Source organism: Paramormyrops kingsleyae, chromosome 7 (genome assembly GCF_048594095.1).
Source record: "Paramormyrops kingsleyae isolate MSU_618 chromosome 7, PKINGS_0.4, whole genome shotgun sequence".
NCBI lineage: Eukaryota > Metazoa > Chordata > Actinopteri > Osteoglossiformes > Mormyridae > Paramormyrops > Paramormyrops kingsleyae.
Genome location: NC_132803.1, coordinates 18,331,952 through 18,352,774, shown reverse-complemented (window position 1 = coordinate 18,352,774; position 20,823 = coordinate 18,331,952). Strand labels below are relative to the sequence as shown.

General features: G+C 40.2%; 1 protein-coding gene across 3 annotated transcripts; it reads right to left on the bottom strand.

The window, feature by feature from the left end:
- Positions 1-8,360: 8,360 nt before the first annotated feature.
- Positions 8,361-20,079, bottom strand: dnajb5 (DnaJ heat shock protein family (Hsp40) member B5). 3 transcript variants are annotated; one of them, XM_023823063.2, is made up of 4 exons: positions 20,009-20,079; positions 17,869-18,124; positions 15,668-16,299; positions 8,361-10,536 (listed from the first exon to the last, which is right to left on the bottom strand). In XM_023823063.2, exons 2-4 carry the CDS (start codon positions 18,077-18,079, stop codon positions 10,306-10,308), a joined length of 1,074 nt encoding a protein of 357 aa, XP_023678831.1. In that variant the 5' UTR covers positions 18,080-18,124; positions 20,009-20,079; the 3' UTR covers positions 8,361-10,305. The 3 variants fall into 3 exon arrangements, with proteins under 3 accessions (XP_023678831.1, XP_023678830.1, XP_023678832.1); XM_023823062.2 differs by having other exon boundaries at positions 19,855-20,043; XM_023823064.2 differs by lacking the exon at positions 20,009-20,079 and adding an exon at positions 19,116-19,204.
- Between the last annotated feature and the right edge of the window lie 744 nt (positions 20,080-20,823).

The window sequence follows — 20,823 nt, the reverse complement described above, 5'->3', positions numbered from 1 at the left end:
AAGGCCACTCTCCTGCAATAAGTCATGATTCAGAGCAGTTTGTGCTGCAGTTCAATCTGGTCTGCTTGCCTGATAAGGTGGGGTGTCTGTTCGTTCCGTTCTCTAAAATTGTATGAAGTTTCTAGAGAAAGTGGGACACAGTCCACCTAGTCATACAGTTTTCGACCTTTTTATTTATGTGTCCATCTTCCCGCTGTCCATCTTCTTAGTCAGGTAAAAGACAGTTTTACATTGGATTGGATGACTATATATATATATACACTCACCTAAAGGATTATTAGGAACACCATACTAATACAGTGTTTGACCCCCTTTCACCTTCAGAACTGCCATAATTCTACGTGGCATTGATTCAACAAGGTGCTGAAAGCATTCTTTAGAAATGTTGGCCCATATTAATAGGATAGCATCTTGCAGTTGATGGAGATTTGTGGGATGCACATCCAGGGCACGAAGCTCCCGTTCCACCACATCCCAAAGATGCTCTATTGGGTTGAGATCTGGTGACTGTGGGGACTATTATAGTACAGTTAACTCATTGTCATGTTCAAGAAACCAATTTGAAATGATTCGAGCTTTGTGACATGGTGCATTATCCTGCTGGAAGTAGCCATCAGAGGATGGGTACATGGTGGTCATAAAGGGATGGACATGGTCAGAAACAATGCTCAGGTAGGCCGTGGCATTTAAACGATGCCCAATTGGCACTAAGGGACCTAACGTGTGCCAAGAAAACATCCCCCACACCATTACACCACCACCAGCAGCCTGCACAGTGGTAACAAGGCATGATGGATCCATGTTCTCATTCTGTTTACGCCAAATTCTGACTCTACCATTTGAATGTCTCAACAGAAATCGAGACTCATCAGACCAGGCAACATTTTTCCAGTCTTCAACTGTCCAATTTTGTTGAGCTCGTGCAAATTGTAGCCTCTTTTTCTTATTTGTAGTGGAGATGAGTGGTACCCGGTGGGGTCTTCTGCTGTTGTAGCCCATCCGCCTCAAGGTTGTGCGTGTTGTGGCTTCACAAATGCTTTGCTGCATACCTCGGTTGTAACGAGTGGTTATTTCAGTCAAAGTTGCTCTTCTGTCAGCTTGAATCATTCTCCTCTGACCTCTAGCATCAACAAGGCATTTTCGGCCACAGGACTGCCGCATACTGGATGTTTTTCCCTTTGCACACCATTCTTTGTAAACCCTAGAAATGGTTGTGCGTGAAAATCCCAGTAACTGAGCAGATTGTGAAATACTCAGACCGGCCCGTCTGGCACCAACAACCATGCCACGCTCAAAATTGCTTAAATCACCTTTCTTTCCCATTCTGACATTCAGTTTGGAGTTCAGGAGATTGTCTTGACCAGGACCACACCCCTAAATGCATTGAAGCAACTGCCATGTGATTGGTTGATTAGATAATTGCATTAATGAGAAATTGAACAGGTGTTCCTAATAATCCTTTAGGTGAGTGTATATATAAAATGTTTGTTTAGCACAGGGTTCTTTCTGTAAGGATTCCCTCTATTTCGTGTGCTGGAATTATTTCCCTCTGCTGGTCATTCTCAGAATTTTTTCCTGTTAAATCTGGCACTTGTCCCTCAAAATGCTGTTGCCAGTTTGATATCATGCTGTTCCACTGAGTTTCTTTTCTTTCTTTTTTTTCTGTTTGATGAGCAGCTATTAGTTATTCCTCAATGATTAAGATTTTTATGTGCTTGGTTATGAATGATGCACCATGCAGTTTGGCATTCTGAAATATCTGGCTGTGTCCTATAAATATTCCCCATTTAAATATTTTTTTGTGAAGATGGATATTGATAAATGTTTAAGAATGTGGACTGTTTCAGTGGGCCTCAGCATTATTGAATGAAATGTTATAGAACTCTGCAAATTTATCCACTCTGTATACAAGATTCACTTTATTGAAAAAGTATTTGTTGAATATGCAATTTATACTTCTATTACTAAATCAGTTTATTGTGTTTGTATTAACTTGAGGTCAGGTCATTTTCAGACTTTTTTTGTTGTCATCCTGACTAGTCACCTTCTGGAGCTGGCTCATCGTTGGCCTTGGTGTTAATTTTTGTCAGTTTTTAATAAAATTATTCGTCAACAGATTTTTAATTGATGAAAATTAGATGATAAAAAATTATTTTTGATGCCAAGAACTATGATGAAATGTACTGACAAAAAAAAGAGAAATTTCAAAGGCGAATTTGAAACTGATCCAATCAGAAGTAATGTCTTTTATAAGTGTTGGCTGTAGTTGCGCATTATTGGATAATGTTGGTCTAATTGGTTTCAAGCATGTAAACCTTGCAGTTCTGTTTGTAAGCTTGTTACGTCTGTACTAGGCTTGGCCAGCTTTTATTTGTGGGGGACCGTATAAACTCTGGAGCGGATCTACCGCGCAGATCACAGCTTTACAGCAGAAGCTCTTTAGGTGGGAGAATACTGCAGCCCGCAATGATGCTCTACAGCGATTCGGAGATGGATCGTGGCAACACTGCGCCACCCAAGCCTGGTCTGTGCCACATTTGGCTTTAGGTAGGAAAAGAAATACAGACATATCAATTAAAGTTCACATTTAATGTCCTAAAGAATAATAGAATAATAACAGGTAATATCACTAATAAATATGACAATAAAAGTATTTACAGAGTTAAAAAGTTACAAATGTGTGCCATTGTATGAATGACGTGGGCTATGGGCACCCAGGTAGCAGGTCTTTCAATCTACCCCAATCAACTGAAGGTCCGAGACCTACAACACAGGAAGCATATATATCCCCAGTGGCTGACAGTAAAACTAACAAGTGTTTTTGCATGAAGTTAAGATGGGGCTGGTACCGACAGTTGCAAACACTCTTCCATGCATTGTTCGCTACCAATCGTAAAATGTTCAGTGTATACATGCTTCAACGCTGAGCACATGCGTGGTCCAAGTCAAGCAGCGAGACATGCCTGCATTGACATGGAACATACGTTAACTGGATCCGGAAGGAACGGATTGGGTTGGCTGTACAGATCGGGTAGTGACAGACAGGGTGAATCTCAATACCAAGAACACAAAGACCTTACTTGTGGTCTTGGCAAGACCAGTCTTGTGAACTTGCCTTTCAATAACGATCTTGCAGGACCACAAGAACAGAGAACGCACCAGTTGTGGAGTGAGACAGATGTGTACTTGCTGTTCCACTATGCTGTACGCCCAGCTGATTATCTCGGACGTACTATTAATAAATGATACGTAACAAGATCACAAGTACGGTCCAGTACGCATATTGAGATTCAGCCACAAAGAATATCTAGAAGGATCAAATTTCAGTGAGGGGTGTTCCCATTAAAACAGGAACGCCCCTCATCATTTTCATTGGTTCTTACGCCAATGTTATGTTTAACAATACATATAATTGTACATTCACATTACAGCCCCCAAATATTCAAGCATAATTGAATGCAATGCATTTTCATTCAGGCATTATTAAATGCAATGTGTGTTTGTTTGATTGGTGTAATACAACGTGCTTTTTTGCGTCATCGACTTTTGTCATTAATTTAGTTCCACATTGTCCTCAGTGCAAGTACACAGAAAAGCCTTCTTGAACAACCTGCACACACTTATACAATACAAATTGCTTGTGACATAGTCACCCCTCGTTTAGCTTCTTTTTAAGGGATGATCTGCTAGGTACTTGTGTCCCTATCTGACCTGTCTGAATGCAGTCACACCCCTTTCTCTAACCCCCCACCCCTCCCCAGTTCTCCTGTTGGAGATCCACATAATTCCCTTATGTGGTCAAGAAAATCGCCTAAGTCACAAAGTCATCCACCAAAACATGTTACGGCACTGGAGAGACATTTCAGCTCTGAGTGCTGCTGAATTCCAGCCAGGAAACAGAGTTTACTCACAGCTTTGGCTGTCAGAGGCTGTAGGGAGGCCACTGTTTACCTTTCCTCTTCACAGCTGTCCTTATGAGGTGGGCCTTTTGGGTCTTGCACATGTATGTATGGCATGTGATGTGTCCTTATAAATGTTTATTGACCTGTAACAAGTTTTAGAAAATTTTCACGTTAATGATAAAAACTTGATATTAAGTTCAAGTAGTCATCAATAGGTAAATATTACTGTAATATAAAAAAAATCCGCATACATTGTTGGAATGGATCTGATGTGCTCAGCAACGGCTCCACACAATTGTAAGGGCTTGGGCAACTTTTTCCAACACAAAAAATGCATGAAACTATGTGTGTTCTGCCTGGTGGTGGTTTTCTCATGCCTCCTGAGTTTCTCGCTAATGGTTGTTCCTGAGAATTTCAGGAAGTCAACTATCTTGCTGGCCATTTCATTCTTTCTCCAGGGAGAGCAGTGTAATTTTCCATTCTGCCATCAGGATGGCTTTGACCTCCAGGTTATTTTTAGCACATGAGAACTGAAGATGGCCCACTTACCTTCCGTACATTATATTCTTACCACGTGTGATGGGTCCATGAGGCTGGTGTCATCTGTTCCTGGAAGTGCATTCATTAGTGTCCAGGAGTAAAGTGGGGTAGAGAGCATACAGCCTGGTGCTGCGCCTCTGCTACTCGTGCGCTTTTCTAAAATGTGGGTGTCCAACCACACATATTGCCTCCTATTAGTAAGGAATTTACAGGCCTAGTGGCAGAGGGAGGTTGAGTTCAGTTTGAACACTTAGCTTTGCAAGAGTTTTGGAATAATGGAAATGAAATCCTAAACCATGTGTTTAATGCATGCATGCATCCATGCATCCATCCATGCATCCATCCATCTATACTTCTTGTCCTGTGCAGGGTCACAGGGGTCCAGAGCCTATCCTGGAAGTCAGGGAATAACCCAGGATGGGAAGACATCCCATTATGTTTAGCATATGTAGATGATAAATGTATCATATGACCATTGTAGTGAAGACCCATTATAACATTTTAGCATGATTTGCATATTTGTTGGCCATCTTTAGATGAGTAGATGATGAAGCTAATGGCATAAGGTGGAATTTCATAATTACGTTAATTATAACAGGAATAGGTACAAAGGATGTATTGTTGGCTGAGAGAGAGTTTGCTTTGTAAGTTGTAACTAATATAATTTTAGAAGAAATGAGGTAAATAGCAGAGGTGGAGGAGGGGTCTTGCAGGCCAATGGGGGGATGGGAGGGGCATGGGGAAAATTTGCCAACCTGAGACCGGGTCCCTCCAGTGGTTGGTAGAACCAGTGCCCTGGTCCACACTGTGTTTGAGAGACTGGAGGTCAAGTCTTGTCTGGCCATTTCACTGTAGTTCTCATTCCGTAAAACTCACTGGTAACACTTTAGTTACTCTTTAGTTGCATTAGTAGGTGAGTGCTGGAAGAGGGGGGATTGAAAGTGAAGATCTAACTCTGTTGTGTCGGGGATTGGTGTCACGGTACTTTGGATCTACATCTGCATGCTATTTTAATAGATAATCATCAATGTTTGAAAGCCCTTCCAGACAATTGAACATTGGTAAACTAGTTCATTGTCAATAGTAGAAAACATCAAAATTGAAAAGATTAGATTTATGTTTGCACATACCATTTTCAAAAACTTATAATTATGTAAATACATATATTTAGATTAGGGATGCCCATTTTGGATTTTTTCATCACTAATAATCGACACTTGTTAATCGACGACTAACTGTTAACCAAATTTATAATGGATGTGTGTCCATCACCAAATACCAAAATACCAATACAAAAAATTAAGTGCTTTGTTTTTTTTCAAGTGCAAACACATCATGACTTATGTAAGTAATCATCAGCTAGTTGCCAGACTTTGCAATGAACAAAATAGATGTACAAAATGAAGGAAACATTTAATCCTCCAGGCCAAGTGCACTTAACTGGCAGGTCCAGCTTACATCTCCTGTTTAGGAAAATATTGTGTCCAAGCATATCTATCTTTTACCCTCTACGTTCTATGCCTTTACCACACTGCAAACTTAACACTTTTTCTTTTTTATGAACCATTTAACTTAGTAAAATAATTTTTACCAATACTATATCTGTTAAATTCTGAATTTTGAACACCCCTAATTTAGGTATCAGCTAAAAAAACGTATAAATCTTATTCTCAGCAATTTTTGTCACTTGAGAGAACGAACAAACTTGTACTTTCACGGAAGGTTTTACAACCTACAAAAATGTTATCAATCAGCATCTTTTTTTTTTTTTGAAAACAAAGATACATTTTATGGAATTATTACTGCAGTAATGGTGCAGTAAAATGTTTTATTTTTTTCTAAATGATGTCTAAATTTGTTTATGACCAAAAGGCAGGTATGAGACTTGCAATGTTACTGTCACAAGATGGCAGTAATGACTTGTTGGTAGTACTATATATAGTAGTATTGTTAGTAGTATTGTGTTGGAATGAAATGATGACCGGAAAAAATATCTAAACTTAGTTATGGAACTTCTGAAGGAAATTACTAAGATGTTACCATTCTCTGTCAGACACAAAATCGGGTAACGGAAGTACTTCAGTATTTACACTGGTGACTCTTGTGGTTAGAATCAATTGGTATCTTAATTCACAGGAATGTATATTCACACTCAAAATTTAGACAGAAGTCTTCAGTTCTGTGTTACTTTTGAGCCCAGCATTCCCATTTGTCTGGTGTGACAAAGGCTCTGAAGTCAGAGTTGTGGGTACAATGTGTCCCAAGCAATATTAAATGTGGATTTAATGTCAAGTTATGTAATGTGTAAATGTGGATTTAATGTCTTTTTGTAATGTTAAATGTAAGTATTGTTGAGTGAAATCTCAGCCTTGTCATGCTATTGAAAATGACATTACATCCTTTGATTATGTGTAGGTGTTCGATTCCATAAACAAAAAACAAAATTCTGCAGAAATGTTGAGACAATCTTGAACTGGCTGAGAATTTCCACATTTTCATGAGGAGTTGTTATTGTAAGGGCAACTTTTAAGCCTTGGCTTTCTGTTTTTGCAAAAGGTTATCCTAAATAACCTTAATAACACCCTGAAACAAGATATTAGCCAATAATTGCAACATAATTTCCTAGAGAAAAAAAAAAAAACATTTTCAGGCGCTTACAGGATAGGTCAATGAATAAATTTGTGGCTAATTCCGTTCCAGTTGCCCTCACGTAATGGATTTTTTTTCTTGTTTTGGCTCTTTACTACTGTATAAACCCATTTGGATGCACAGATCAACTGTATTCAGAATTTGTCACAGATGCTGGTAAAGGAATGGGTTTACATATTTAAATGTCAAGTTATATAATGTCTGATGTATAGAAGCAATTGAGCAGTTACTGATTTTCCCCCCCCCCCCATAACAACAACATTTGATGTATGAATTTATACAGAAATCTTCAATCTTACAACTCAAGTACTATTACTATGAAATACCATTAAGGGTTTATATACAGAATTTGAGCCTTCAACTTGAGCAGTAAACTTTCATAAATGAATACAGGAATGACAGTGTACAGACCGTAAGAACACAGTTGCAGATTTGCAGTGCAGGTTTTTCCTTTGTGCTATTAAAGCTGGTTTCTTAGTAGCCTGATGGGAAACATTGGCACTACAATAATAAATCCAACTTCCTTTTATATTTAGCAGCTAATTGGCTATAGGCCTGCGCTTATTAAATAACCTTGTAAGGGCTGCTGACATTACAGCTTGCTTTGGATTTGCAGTGACCGTCGCGTTTTTAAATACCGATCAACTATGTAACTTTATCCAGCTCAGCCCTTAAAGGTTTATTTCAGGTCAGCAGGCAGCATAATACACAAACTTTTCTGTTAATTTTCACAAGATTGGAAATGTAAGATTGGAAGTATTTTTAAATTTTATCTAAATTATTAATTTTCGAGCAACATATCAACTCAGGGGGTAGCAATTGAGGGTACTCCAATCCCCCCCCCCCCCAGTCCAAAAACACACTAAGGTGAATTGGAGTTACCAAATTGCCCATAGGTGTGAATGATGTATGTGCCCCATCCTGTTTTGGCCCTTGCCTTGCTCCCATAGCTCCCAGGGCAGGTTGCTGACCCCTGTTACCTTGAAAGAGTGAAGCAGGTACATAATTTGGATGGATGCTGATGGGTGTTGAAGTCTCATCTCCACTTGTGTATGTGTGTAGTTTGCATGTCCTCCATGTGTTGTGCAGGTTTCCTCCCGCAATCCATGTACTTGTACATGCCTGTGAATTTTCCCATCTCTTTCTCTGGGTTAGATATAATCAACATTGTTGGGAAGTCCTCCATATAGTGGTTTGAGATGTCATTCTTGCCATCTTTCTTACAGTAATTTGCACCAAAGACGACAAAAAAGTGCCATATAAAACAGGTTTCATATTTTTAATACTTTAATACTAAACTTCACCGCTGTAATTCATGTAACAAAGCATATGAAAATCAAAGCATTTTACACATCAGCCTTAAGAAAATTTGAGTGCATACCCCCATTTAAAATCTTAAAACAAATGTATAAAAGCACTGATTGGCAATTGCCAGAAATGCCTGAGTAGGTAACCCTACTTTGTATTACAATGTCAAGATTGAGTGTAGGTATATATAGCTTATTTTCAAATATTTATACTGTACATGCTATTAGTGTTCAGTATATCAAACTTTGTGTGCTTTTGTACATTTCACTAATTTACAAAATCCTCAACACTTCTGACAATCATTTCATTAGAATTTAATACATCTGTTGCAAAAAAAATCATACAGGCAAAATATATGAAGATAATTAGCCAAGTTTATTTTTTATCATAGATATACATATTAAAACAGGTAATGTGAATAACATAGCTTTCTTTGTTGACATTCCAGTGAAGTTAACTTAATATCGTTCCCGACCATCAGTTTTCAGAGGTAATGGATTACTCTCTACAAGACAACAGCTTGAGTGCACCACAGAAATGCTGCTTCCGTTAAGTGCTCAGTGCTGATCATTGAAACCACACTTCAGCAAGAGGCATGTTGACTTTGGATCTCGTATGCCTCACCAGCAAATGACCTTACTTCATGAGGATGAAAAGAAAGATGTTCAGACTACTCTTTCCCGAAATGTCCAGTGGAAAGGTAAATGTCCAATACAATAAACATGGAACAAGGCTTCAAGGAAACCACTTTGGGAAAAACACGTTGGGTGCCTTTCAGCAGTTATGAAGCTCAGATAATTTAAAAAAGATGTGGAAAAAATTTGCCCCAATCACCTAATGAAAGTTACCATAAGCATATAGCAGTCTTAAACACTGATTTTTTTTTTTTCACCTGCTTGATTGTACAAGATTTTAATTTATCAAATAGGTTTTGTTCTGCTTCGGCCTTCTAGGTGTGTTGAGGTCATGGAAGTTAACTCTCCAGTCTACGACTGTACAATGTAGGAATACATGCAGTTGGAGCCCTAGAGCTAGGATTCTGTGAACTTAAAAAAGCCGACATTATGGAACACTTGTACCACTATTATTGAATACTTCCCTAAACATCGACTGATATGCTTGTTAAAAAGCATACTTGGGCTGCCTATTGTAGGCCTGTAGTCGGCTGCTGGTTTGAGCCAGGTTAAGGCACTCAGGATTTCTCTGTGATTTTTGACCTTGAGTAAAAACCAAGGGAAGTATAAGGCAGTTTAGAATAACACTGGTGAGTCATTCTGTAACACACTGCAATCACAGGGAAAAAAAGCACCTTTCAAATCGAGGCCTTTCCTGTATACACTTTTTTTATTTTAATCAACTAGGTGATATTACCACCTTGGGATTACTAGTTCATATTCTATGTGTAGCATTTAAATTGCAATTGACTGAAATATGCCCAATGTTTAACTGAACTTTTGAAAACAAAAGAACATGCTTGTTCAAATTGAAAATATTCATATAAGAAAAACGAAAGGCTATTGGCACCTCACTGGTTTCCTAAGTTTCATGTAATTTATTTCCTTCTACTCTCAATCCCTTTTACCCTAAAAATATCAAGATGAAAAATAGAGACCAAAACACTAATTTAAAAACGCATCTTGAGTGAAAGTCAGTGATCAACAGGTGCAGAAACTCTTAATTGTTAAAAACGCCAACATGGATCCATTTGCAAAAGCAAGAAATAAATAATGGAAAGATGTCAACTATGTTCTTGTGGCACTTTTCAGTTCTTTCTGGTTAAATATTAATGTCTTTAAAATGATACTAGATGGCTGATTTAAAAAAAAAAAAAAATTAAATTAAATAAAAAAACGAACATAAAAATAAACCCTGGGAAGTTCCCATTTCCCCATGTCCACCTTTCACTCTAAGAAGGCAAGTGCTGTTTGATGATTTCTCTTGACTGAGGGGGTATCCTGTCTGGGAACCGCACCTGGAACTCCACTATCAGGTCCCCCCTCTGAGATGGGCTTTTGGGGTAAGGAAGTCCCTCTCCTCTCAGTCTCTTGACTGTTCCTGGCTTGATGACATCACTGCAAGGAAGGGGAATCACTCTGTTGTCCATGGTGGGAATGTTCACTGTGCAACCACACAGAGCCTGAAAGAGAGAGAGAACAGATCTGCTCAGTGATTTAGTCCTTTTTCTCCCTGGCAACAGAAATGCATCTTTGGAGGAACTCATCACAAGGTCTCATTGGTATTTGTCATTACAAAAATCATTGACATAAGAATGCAGTGGTGTCATTTATTGCTACTTGGTTACTGCTGTTCATATTACGTTGTCCCCATGTGAAACATCAAGCTGTTTATTCTGATTGACACCCTGAACTTCTGGATCTAGGAACCTATTAGGAATCCCTTAGCTCACTTGTATGGAAATGCAAAAATATCTAAACTGTTAGAAATAATGCCATTATATAATGATGTCCCAATTGTGCAAACCAGTTTGTTAGTGTTGCACTTGGTTTGTCATATTGATAAAGTACCTCTATTCTGTATCTGGGTAATTGGCTGGGGCAGACTGCAGCACTAGTGCGCATGTATGTCTCTCGCCGGAAGATGTACGTGTGTAGAATGCGGGGGTGTGGGGATGTGCTTCTGAACATGGCGTACGTCTGCCTTTGAACAGGCGTGGGAGTGTGTGACTATGAAGCAGCCCTTGCCTGGATGACTTAGCGTGGGCGGGAGTGACTGTGGCGTGTGTGTGAGTGAGAGCCCTGGGGGGCGGGGGTGGGGAGCTAAATATAGCTGCCACTCTCATTTCTGAGGGCTGATGAGGTAGCTGAAGAATCAGCTGATGCCATGAATTATTCGGGGTTTGTCAGCCAGCCTCAGACTGAGCAGGGGCAGGCAGGGATACAGTGTGGGCAGGCAGAGTCGCTCCGGAGAGAGGAAGGAGGGAGGGAGGCAGAGAAGGAACAGAGCACAATATGTTCCAGTCAGGATGTACAGAAAATCACCTAAATTACTTAGGCACGTACTGTTTCGTGGCGTATCTAGAATATGCACTGAAAGATGGACTTAAGGCACAACCAAAAGACATTAATCAATTCAGTCTTGCACGATTCCATTAAATCGTGGCTTATAGCGGTATCTTTTTTTTTTGTTCTGTTCTTTTTGAGTGTCAGTGGATACAGAAATTGTGGATTTGCCATCAATCAGACCTCCCAATATAAACATCCCCAGACATGGCGAGATTACAGCTGCCACAGGGGGCATAAAGCATTCAATTGCACTGACATCAGCTGCCTCCTAAAGGATTGCCTTGAGGAATGAATGGAAAGAAATAGGTTGTTAAAAAAACTCTCAAACATCTAGGCTTGCAGAAGGAGCAGCAAGCTGTTCTGGGACCAAAGCAAATGCGCTAACCAGGACCTCCGCTGAAACGCGTTTGCAGAGCACAGGGGCTTGATTACAGGGCTCATAAGGAGCTGAAGAAAGGTGGTGCTTCAAAGGATAATGGAAAAGGTGTCTATGTCCTCAGTCTGAACCACAAGGGTGGGTGGGTGGGTGTACAGTCAGGGTATATGGGACACCTGCATTGTATCTTTACAAAAAAAGAAAAACCAACATCAGCAGAAATAGGTATAATGGTGTAACTGATTCAGAACATTAGCACAGAGCTGCTGAACTAAAGGCAGGTTTTAATTAAAATGCGACTCCCTAGCCCATATTCCCTGTTCCTGGGCAGAAAGAGGCTTTAGTGGGGCCAAAACTCCTGGGTTGGAAGGTGGCAACCGGATTCAATGTAACAAAATATTGGCACCACACTGGCCAACTGTTATTTGCGACAACTATGACGGCCACTCACTGGGGGGGACAGGAGGTCCTCCCTGCTGGTGCAACGAAACCAGAAATAATTAGTTTTATTGGCTAGACAGCATAGGAGAGCGAAGATGACAGTGCCTTCCTGTTGGGCCAGAGGTAGCTCAACGTGATGGAAGTTAAAAGAAATGTACAAAAATCAGTCTCTGCTGGGGGACATCCTATTTAAAATATTCAAAATGAGTGAAAGACACTTGTGGTTCTCTACTAAGCTACACTGCTAATCCTTACAGCAGACAAACAGAGGACATTGGTTTTAAATCAGCAGTAAGGTAATATGCTTTTAAAATTTAACTCCAGTCCTATCCTTGGTTCAGCTGTAAAGTAACCACAGATCATCCCTTGGTAAATGGCAGAATTTTGCTTTTAGTATTAAAAACTGATTGAGTACTTATTTCAGGGCACAGGTGCGATAAAAATAGCGTGGTTTCTCACATTAGCCTTTGATGCCTAGGAACCACTCTCATGGGCATCTATGTTTATCCCAGGAAGGGAGCCTGGCTATTTGCTCTTCTAAATAAAACCAAAGGCTTGTCTTATTACCAAGGTGCTAAATATTGACAAATTGTTCAAAACAGCCTCTGTCCCAGGATAACACTGCTAACTTGATTAGCATCAAGTGAATTGCTATTACTCCAAACGTGTACAGCACAACACCGATTCATTTGTGAGAGTATTATGGGATGACCAATCCACAGCAACGTGTGATAGTATGAAAGGTTGTTCCTTGATGTTTTGCTTTCAAAGAGAGATATACAGAAAACTGCAGAATGACTTGGCCCACCAACACAACTGTATTATGTACAAAAGCTCCCCCCATCCCTGCCAATAAATTAATAGCTGGTAAACAAAAACCTCCATATAATGATGTATCCCAGGGCCCCTCCTAATAGGCTGAGTGCAGCAGAATAAAACTGCTGTGTGTAATTATGTCAGCCTTTGGGGAAGCGGGCTTGCTGCAGTGAAACTCCGCAGCTCACGTAAATCTGGCAGCTGGAGATCAAAGCACTGCAATCGCTCACTGCGATGTGCTCAGTCACGCTCTGCAGACCCAGAGCCCTGCCGCCCTTTTTTTTTTTTTGTCATGTTCCAGACTGTCTTCATTCTCAGAACACGAATGGGCTCCTTCCACTGTAAATGGGTGGGGGGGGGGGGGATTCTTTTAAGATTTTGGCTTGCATCAGTTATAGCAGTGATGCCAGGTAGATATGGGAGTAAAACGGCTTTTTTCAGGGCCCTCTGGATTTAGAAAATCTGCAGCAAATTTAAAATCCAGCCCAGTTTTAATCAGCCATTCCGTCCCTGTTCAGTCTTTTGCTGTCTGCTGGTAAGTGGTATCTAAATAAAGTCTGTCACACTCACCTAACAGAAAGCTCTCCTCCCCCGACTCCAGCTAGGCACGATTCAACAGTAACCTTTACGGGGGGCTGTAATTTAATCAGCTGCCGAGACACGGAATCTCGGCAGAACTTGCAAGGGTCTAGAGCTCTGCTCTGTCTGTAGCAACACAGCCGGTACTCTGCAGCGCATGCTAATGATGAGAGCTCTGCTAGGCAGAACATTCACAGCCACAGAAACCAACAGTACAGAAGCAAAAAGAGCCTCCATTTTGTAGATCAGTGTGGCGATGGTCCAACAAATCTACACTTAAACTGCTGCTGTATGACTAATATTAAACGCACTGTAAATGGTCTTTGAAGGTAATCGTTCGTCTTTAATCCCAAACCACTGACACACTGCAGCAGTGCTGGAGAGCTGCCTTTCCTGCCTTTCCTCCATACGAGTCTGCATCTTCGCATGCTACTGTGGTCTCTGCCTGGCCATACTTGTATTGGCCTATTCAAATTGAGGTTTGTCTGTGCATGACACCAGGGCACTAAATTCCTTGGCGCACACACACCCAAGGGACAGAGTGAAGTGGTCCTTGTGCCAAAATCTTTAATGTTGGGTGGTGGATCACATAGCAGAATGCAGGCCACTTTCAGTAACACTGATATGCTGACAAGTAATCAAAACAAAATATAGAACATAATTTTTAATTATTCCAGAAGGGAATGTTACTTTGAAATCTGTTAATGGTTAATAACATTATATCATTCTGTGTAACCGACAAATTAACAAGAATTTGAATTAGCCTATTATGTCCATAAATATTACATCTCATCATGATTTTATTAACTCTATGTGCACTGTGCCTCCCTAGAGTTTACTTTCAGGCTACATTAGGGCATCTCCAGCCACACGTTGCACAGATGAACTGAAGTTAATATAAATATTTTCCAAACCAAGTTTTTTTTATATATTGGCCAAATTTTTTTTGCATGCTGTTGCTGTTAGCCAGCTAGCATTAGCTAGGTACCTCGAAGGTGTGGCAACAAAAACGTTTTTAAATTCTGTTCTTACTGATACAGGACTATTATATTGGGGTTGAAATGCAAGAATGGAAACATTGAAATATATATTTTTTTTCTCAGAAATAATTATTTAAAAAAATATATTTTTGAGCCCAGTAATAGCTATCGATTCAAGAACTGCAGTTTTCTATTGGCTTTTTGCCACTTAAATGAAAAATAAAAATATGGCATAAAACTTTTAAGTTGTCATTCTCCCTACGATACATCAAGAAAGGATGGTGACTGCAATTCATTTTTTTCACCCTTAAAAAGGTGCCCAACCTTGTGTCACTTCTAGTGTCAGGTACTCAGTACAAATGTCCTGCAGTTTTGTAATGGGTGCAAGAGGTCAGTTGAGCAGGTGTGTGCAGACACATAATTGATTATTCATTTGCCGATGTCTAACCTCACACTCTTGTGGCATCTTAGGCCAGATTCCTAAGACGACTACCTCATCGTACTGCAGTCTTTAAATTAATTTACAATCCATGAAAGCCTGGCTTTCAGGCACAGCCCTGGAGAGTGGACAAGCTATCAAACTCAAAACCCAGGTATAGGCTGATGTGTGTATCATATCTAAATGCAGAGTACACAGTTTAATTTAATGTGTGTTAAAACTCTTGGTTAATAGAATATAGAAGAGGCCTTATCTCCATTTATTAATGAGGTGTGATCTAACTGGAGAAGTCTGAGGAAGGCAACAGAAATGGTAGACATCTGAATATAATGTAATTTCCTGATGGTTAATGGCAGTTCACTGAGATTTAAATCTCTCCAAATGCACTGAATACAGCTTTAAATAGTTTAAATGGCAGCAGGTGCTCAGGGGCTAGAGGTCGAGAATCCCGCTGTTTGTTTTAACTCATGTCTCTGAGGAGACCATGCCTCTGTGCACAATATTTGGACTGTAGCTGCCCATATGACCTCAAGCTGTCATTTCATGTTGAACACCTTTGTCTGCTAAGGAATTGTCTGCTACAGTTTTGGGAATCCTTGATTTTAGAAACCTACCTCTTTAAGACTGATCTTGGCAGTGAAGACTATGTTGGAGCCATCTCTTTTGAAGTGGGGGTGCCCTTTGTCTTTGAGGACAAAAGCAATGTCGGCAGGAATGTTCTCTGGCGTTTCGTCACCCTCTTTGGGGAAGGTGATCTTGGTCCCTTCCTTCCAGCCCCTCTTGATGATGATGTTGAGGATTTTGTCCTCTGCGCGCAAAGTCTTGCCATCGGGGTTGAGGCGCCGCCGAGTGATTTTCATGCGTTTGGTGCAGCCGTGGAAGATCTCCTCCAGGGAGACTCGGAGCTCGTGCACCACCGGTGGGTCCTGCACCTTGCGGCGGCTGTGCAGGGCGTCGGCGTGGTGACGACGACCGCCTCCACCGCCATGGTGAAACCCGTTGATGCCATTGAAACCGAAGCGGCTAAAGGCGTTGAAAGGGTCATCGTCCCCATCCAGCTCGATGTCCATGTCATGGTCTCCGAAACCATTGTTAGAGCCTCGGGTGCGGCTTGACCCGAAGAAAATGTCAAATGGGTTGGAGCCACCAAAGAAGGAGGCAAAGGTGGCATGGGGATCTCCATGGAAGGTGTAGTGGTAGGTGTTCCCTTGGCCTCCAGTAGATCCACTTCCTCCAGCTTTAAGACCTGCAAAGCCAAATATGCGAGGATTTTGACATTGATTGCCAGATATACAAGTACCCCATTACATCCTAAATACCATGACACAAGAAATGGCAAAAGTAAATCAGTCTTGGGGATGCATGAAAAAGTACAGTTTGCTTGCACTTGAGCGGATTTTCTTCACTTCTGGATGTGAACAACCTCAGCTGTTATGGCTACAGCACCTCTGAACTGGAAACAACATCTATCATCTCTCTAATAGCTAATCACTATACAAATACATATTTCTATTTGGAAACTTGTACAAACACAACAGCCCATAAACCATATGTCATTTAGACAACATGGCCTTTTCTAAGGCTAATGATATTGGCCATGTCCGTTTTTCCACAGGAGGATTACAAAGATTTGGTTTATGTTAAGGAAAAGGTATCCACACAGGATACTCTATCAATTACGCTGATATCTTTTGCAGTCCATTACTCTTTAACAGAGGAATACATTGGTTAAATATAGTACAGAAGCAAAATGTTGTGTGACTCATAACCAAACTATCCTCATGATTTTTCATATTGATATCGGACTTATGTATGTATTATGTATTTTACTTATTTTTGTTTAAATACAACACCTGGTGAGTTGTCCTGAATTTTGAACACCCTCTCCAGCTCAACTTTAAAATTTTTGTAGCTGGCATCAAACTGAGTAGCCAGAATTGTAAATTCACACTTCAGCTGGGCTCTGAAGGAGCAGGCTTCTGTGAAGCACCCTGCCGCATTATTATCCCATGGATGAATTTAGCAGCGTTTGCTGTCACTTTGAATATATCAGGAGCATCTGCCTGCATTTACAGTACTTAAGGCTCTCCTCAGCCGAACAAATGACTGACACAGTGCCTCTCATGGCCGGTGCACGTTACTAATTTTGACAGTCCTCATTAAATTTGTCCTGTAAATATTTACAGCATCAGTTGCAAAAATCTCTGTATAGTTCTGTTCTGTTGCCCAGTATACATTCCCCAAACAGTCTTGTTCCTGGAGCTCCAGATATTTTACATGGAAGAAGTAACTATGTGACAGGAAGTAAAAGGACCCACTGTTTGTAGTTTTTGAGTGCTAAGGTCACACCAATCTGTATACAGCTAAAGATAGATTGATTATCCTGGCACCAGACATGGCATAGAGGGCGTGCGAGAGAAACAGTGAATCACAGTGTGTGGCCTAAGCTGAAATCACACTGTTACTTCAGTCTTATTTTTGGTTTTTCTGCACTATGCAGCCAGTTTATTTCTGTTTTTGGAAGCTGTATAGTACTCATTTCTGCTACCACCTTCAATAGTTCACATCCACTTCATGAATTCTATAACTTATAAGTATTCTGGCTTACATTACTAATGTAAAATATTTTTGTCTCATTTACAGTTTCTTTCACAATTGATAGACATTTATTGCTTCCAAAAATAATTAGCCCACCTGGGATTTCCATCATATAAAAACGGCTTCATTCATGCTTTATTCATAAAGGTTATCATCAACTTGGCACTGATTCCACATAACACAGCTAAACTTGACTGAAATGTCAGGAAGTTCTCACCTTCCTCCCCAAACTGGTCATAGATGGTCCTCTTCTTTGGGTCACTCAGCACCTCATAGGCCTCTGCGATCTCCTTGAACTTCTCTTCTGCATTGGCGTCCTTGTTTTTATCTGGGTGGAACTTGAGGGCCATTTTTCTGTATGCCTTTTTGATTTCATCCTCATTGGCGCCAGACTGGATGCCCAGGGTTTTGTAGTAGTCCTTCCCCATAGCTTTGATGGACAGACAGTGCACTTCTGGGACCACCTTGGCTTGCTGACAAACAAGGCCATGAAAGTTAGCTAGTCATGCTACCAACATCCGAGTAAAAGCATAGCAAGGTACATATCAAGTTAGTGGATGAATGCACAAGGAAATTCAATGAAAGGCTAATCACATGGAATGTATGCAAGCTGCTATAAAGCATTGTGACTGGGTGCACTCCTAACTCCCAGAAACAATTAAATTAAGAAAATAAAATTATGAGCAATGAAAAGTGATGAAGAGTATGTATTCATCTGAAGTACACAGCTGAAGTATTTCATACTAAGCAGTGGGGAGGCACTGCTCAAAGACAGAAACCCGTTTTCCATTCAAGGGGTATAAAGCAGCATAAACTGGTCGGGGTCATTCTATAGAATTCTACAGATAATGCATTTGTCACAGCATACAGGATACATACTAGAAACACAAGGACAACTGGTTAATTGGGTGTTCAGCCTTCTAAAGACAAAAGTGCAGAACGGCTGGTTTGCTGTCGGTCTGCCCACTTCAAAAGTCGAAATCTCAGACACGTTAAATCGTCTTTTACATAATTGTTTTCAAAGAAGTGCGTTCTACTGGGTAAAGCGATACCATGATATCAGTATTACCGCTTCTATAGACAGGGTTTACTGCAAAAGGCAAATGATTACCTAATGCACATGCATGTACATCAACGAAAACTGTCTGATACAACAAAGCTGCTTCTACAAGGAAACACTCACTGTTTAACGTCGATATGCAACGGAGACCAAGTTGCAAAGACAACCCGTAAAATACTGTTGATATAGCCAATTTGTGCCATAAAAAAATTATCCGTGAATGAACAAAAGATCACCGTGTGAATGGCTGGCACCGGGAATGCGGCAACTCGTGTGCGGCCGAGAAAGATCCATTTGACAGAACGAGAAAAAAAGAAACCGGCATATACAAATGCTTTAACATTAACCTGATAGCCAATACACCCAGACTTGGCAGTGTAAGCATACATACAGCAGCGTTTTACCTTAATTCCTCCCTAATCGCGGTCAGCCGGTCCTTTGGGAAACGACTGACGAGATGTACTCCCCAAATATGAAATAGTCGGCTATACTACCAGGCTGACGTCAAGTAACTCCTAAAATAACCCCGGATTACCGGGAACCATGAGCATTTTAACTAGACAGAATTTAAAACATCATTCAGATTTAGAACAATACAATAAAGACGTGTAATTTTTAACAGAAGTAATTGTACAAATGATAAATATAGTCCTCCAATCCTCAATTTACGTCCCTTTTTATCCAGTTTCAAGAAAGCACATTACAAACCATTCAGACCAGTAATCTACCGTGTAAAATGCATTGCATCATTAAACTATCAATCAATTTAGGAAACCTAGAATCTAACCAACGGTTATCATTTGAAATAAGATGCTCTAGTATGGATAAAATAAATTCAGTATGGAATAAAGAAATACTTTGCATTATAAAAAGTCAATTCTGGAAAAATATGCTGTACAGTCTATAGAATAAATGCTCAACAGAAAATGTTTAACGCTTTGACACGTTTATGTCTGTTAAGTAGAAGTTTTGTGAAAAGGCTGAAGACTGGCACAAAAATCACTTGTAACAGGCATGATTCCAATAATGACAAACAAAAACGGTTTGCGAGGTAACATGAATAAGTATTAATGCATTAAATACAAATGGAATTTTAAAATGATAAAAACTATGAAAATCATGAGTAATAGTTTTAAATCTTACCCCCATTATCCAGTTGTCATTTCTGTGTATAACACGAACTTTACACTTTAGGTTTCTGTGTTTTAAACCAAACTGAGTCCAAATCAAAACCATTTTGACAATGAAGCAAATCTATATGCGCGCCCGTATTTTATATAAAACCCTAGGACCTTACCGTGTCCGAGTACCGCTTTGCTGACTGCCAGCCTCCGCTTCTCTTGTAACCCTATTCCACAAACTCCGCCTACACAACGCGGCTCAGGATCCCGGAAAATCCGCTGTCTACGTACTATAGGGAATTACCATGTCAATCGACACCCCTCGCCAGTCATTGGGTTCATTATCCTTCAATCACATCCGATTCTCCGCCCATTTGCCCTTGAAATGTACGTTTTCCGGTATTCTCTGTGTGCTGATTGGTTCTTAACTTTGCAGGGATTTTCTTTTTTCGGATTATTTATTTATTTCATACTACGTGGGAGTTTCTTTGAACAAAATCGGCGTTTTTGTAGTTAATTACAGAAGATCTTATGTCACAGCTAAACCTTGATTGGTATGAGCCGACAATCCCGCCCCTCATCGTCGACATTTTCACATGCTTGGCCAGAAGCTGCGGCATACCCTTGGTTATGAATCAGAATCGGAGCCGCGGGGAACCTTCCTGTCTTTACATGGAAAGTAACGGTGTATGACCAGTTTGCCAATGCCTACATAACCGTTATCACGAATGACATGTATGTCGAATGCCCGGAAAACTCATCGTTCTTGCTTATTAGCATAAAAAACTTTTAAGATGCGCACTTAAATCCATAATTTGGTTGAAATTGGCCAAAATGTAATGGAAAAGACGCGGGTAAAAAGTGGCTATTTCTTTTCAGAGCTACGTTGATGTTATTCATTCAGTAAAACTATATCACGGGATCATTTATGATGAATAGAGTTTGTAGAGAGCAAAAAATTGCGTACATTTTGCAATTTACCGATGAACAT

Excerpts from the sequence above, each read along its gene's own strand:
- dnajb5 (XM_023823062.2), bottom strand. The coding sequence starts at position 19,947 with ATGGTTTTGATTTGGACTCAGTTTGGTTTAAAACACAGAAACCTAAAG. Across the intron at positions 16,300-17,868 it reads TGACCAGTTTGGGGAGGAAG|GTCTTAAAGCTGGAGGAAGT; the intron begins GTGAGAACTTCC and ends TTGGCTTTGCAG. Across the intron at positions 10,537-15,667 it reads CCAAGATCAGTCTTAAAGAG|GCTCTGTGTGGTTGCACAGT; the intron begins GTAGGTTTCTAA and ends TCTCTCTTTCAG.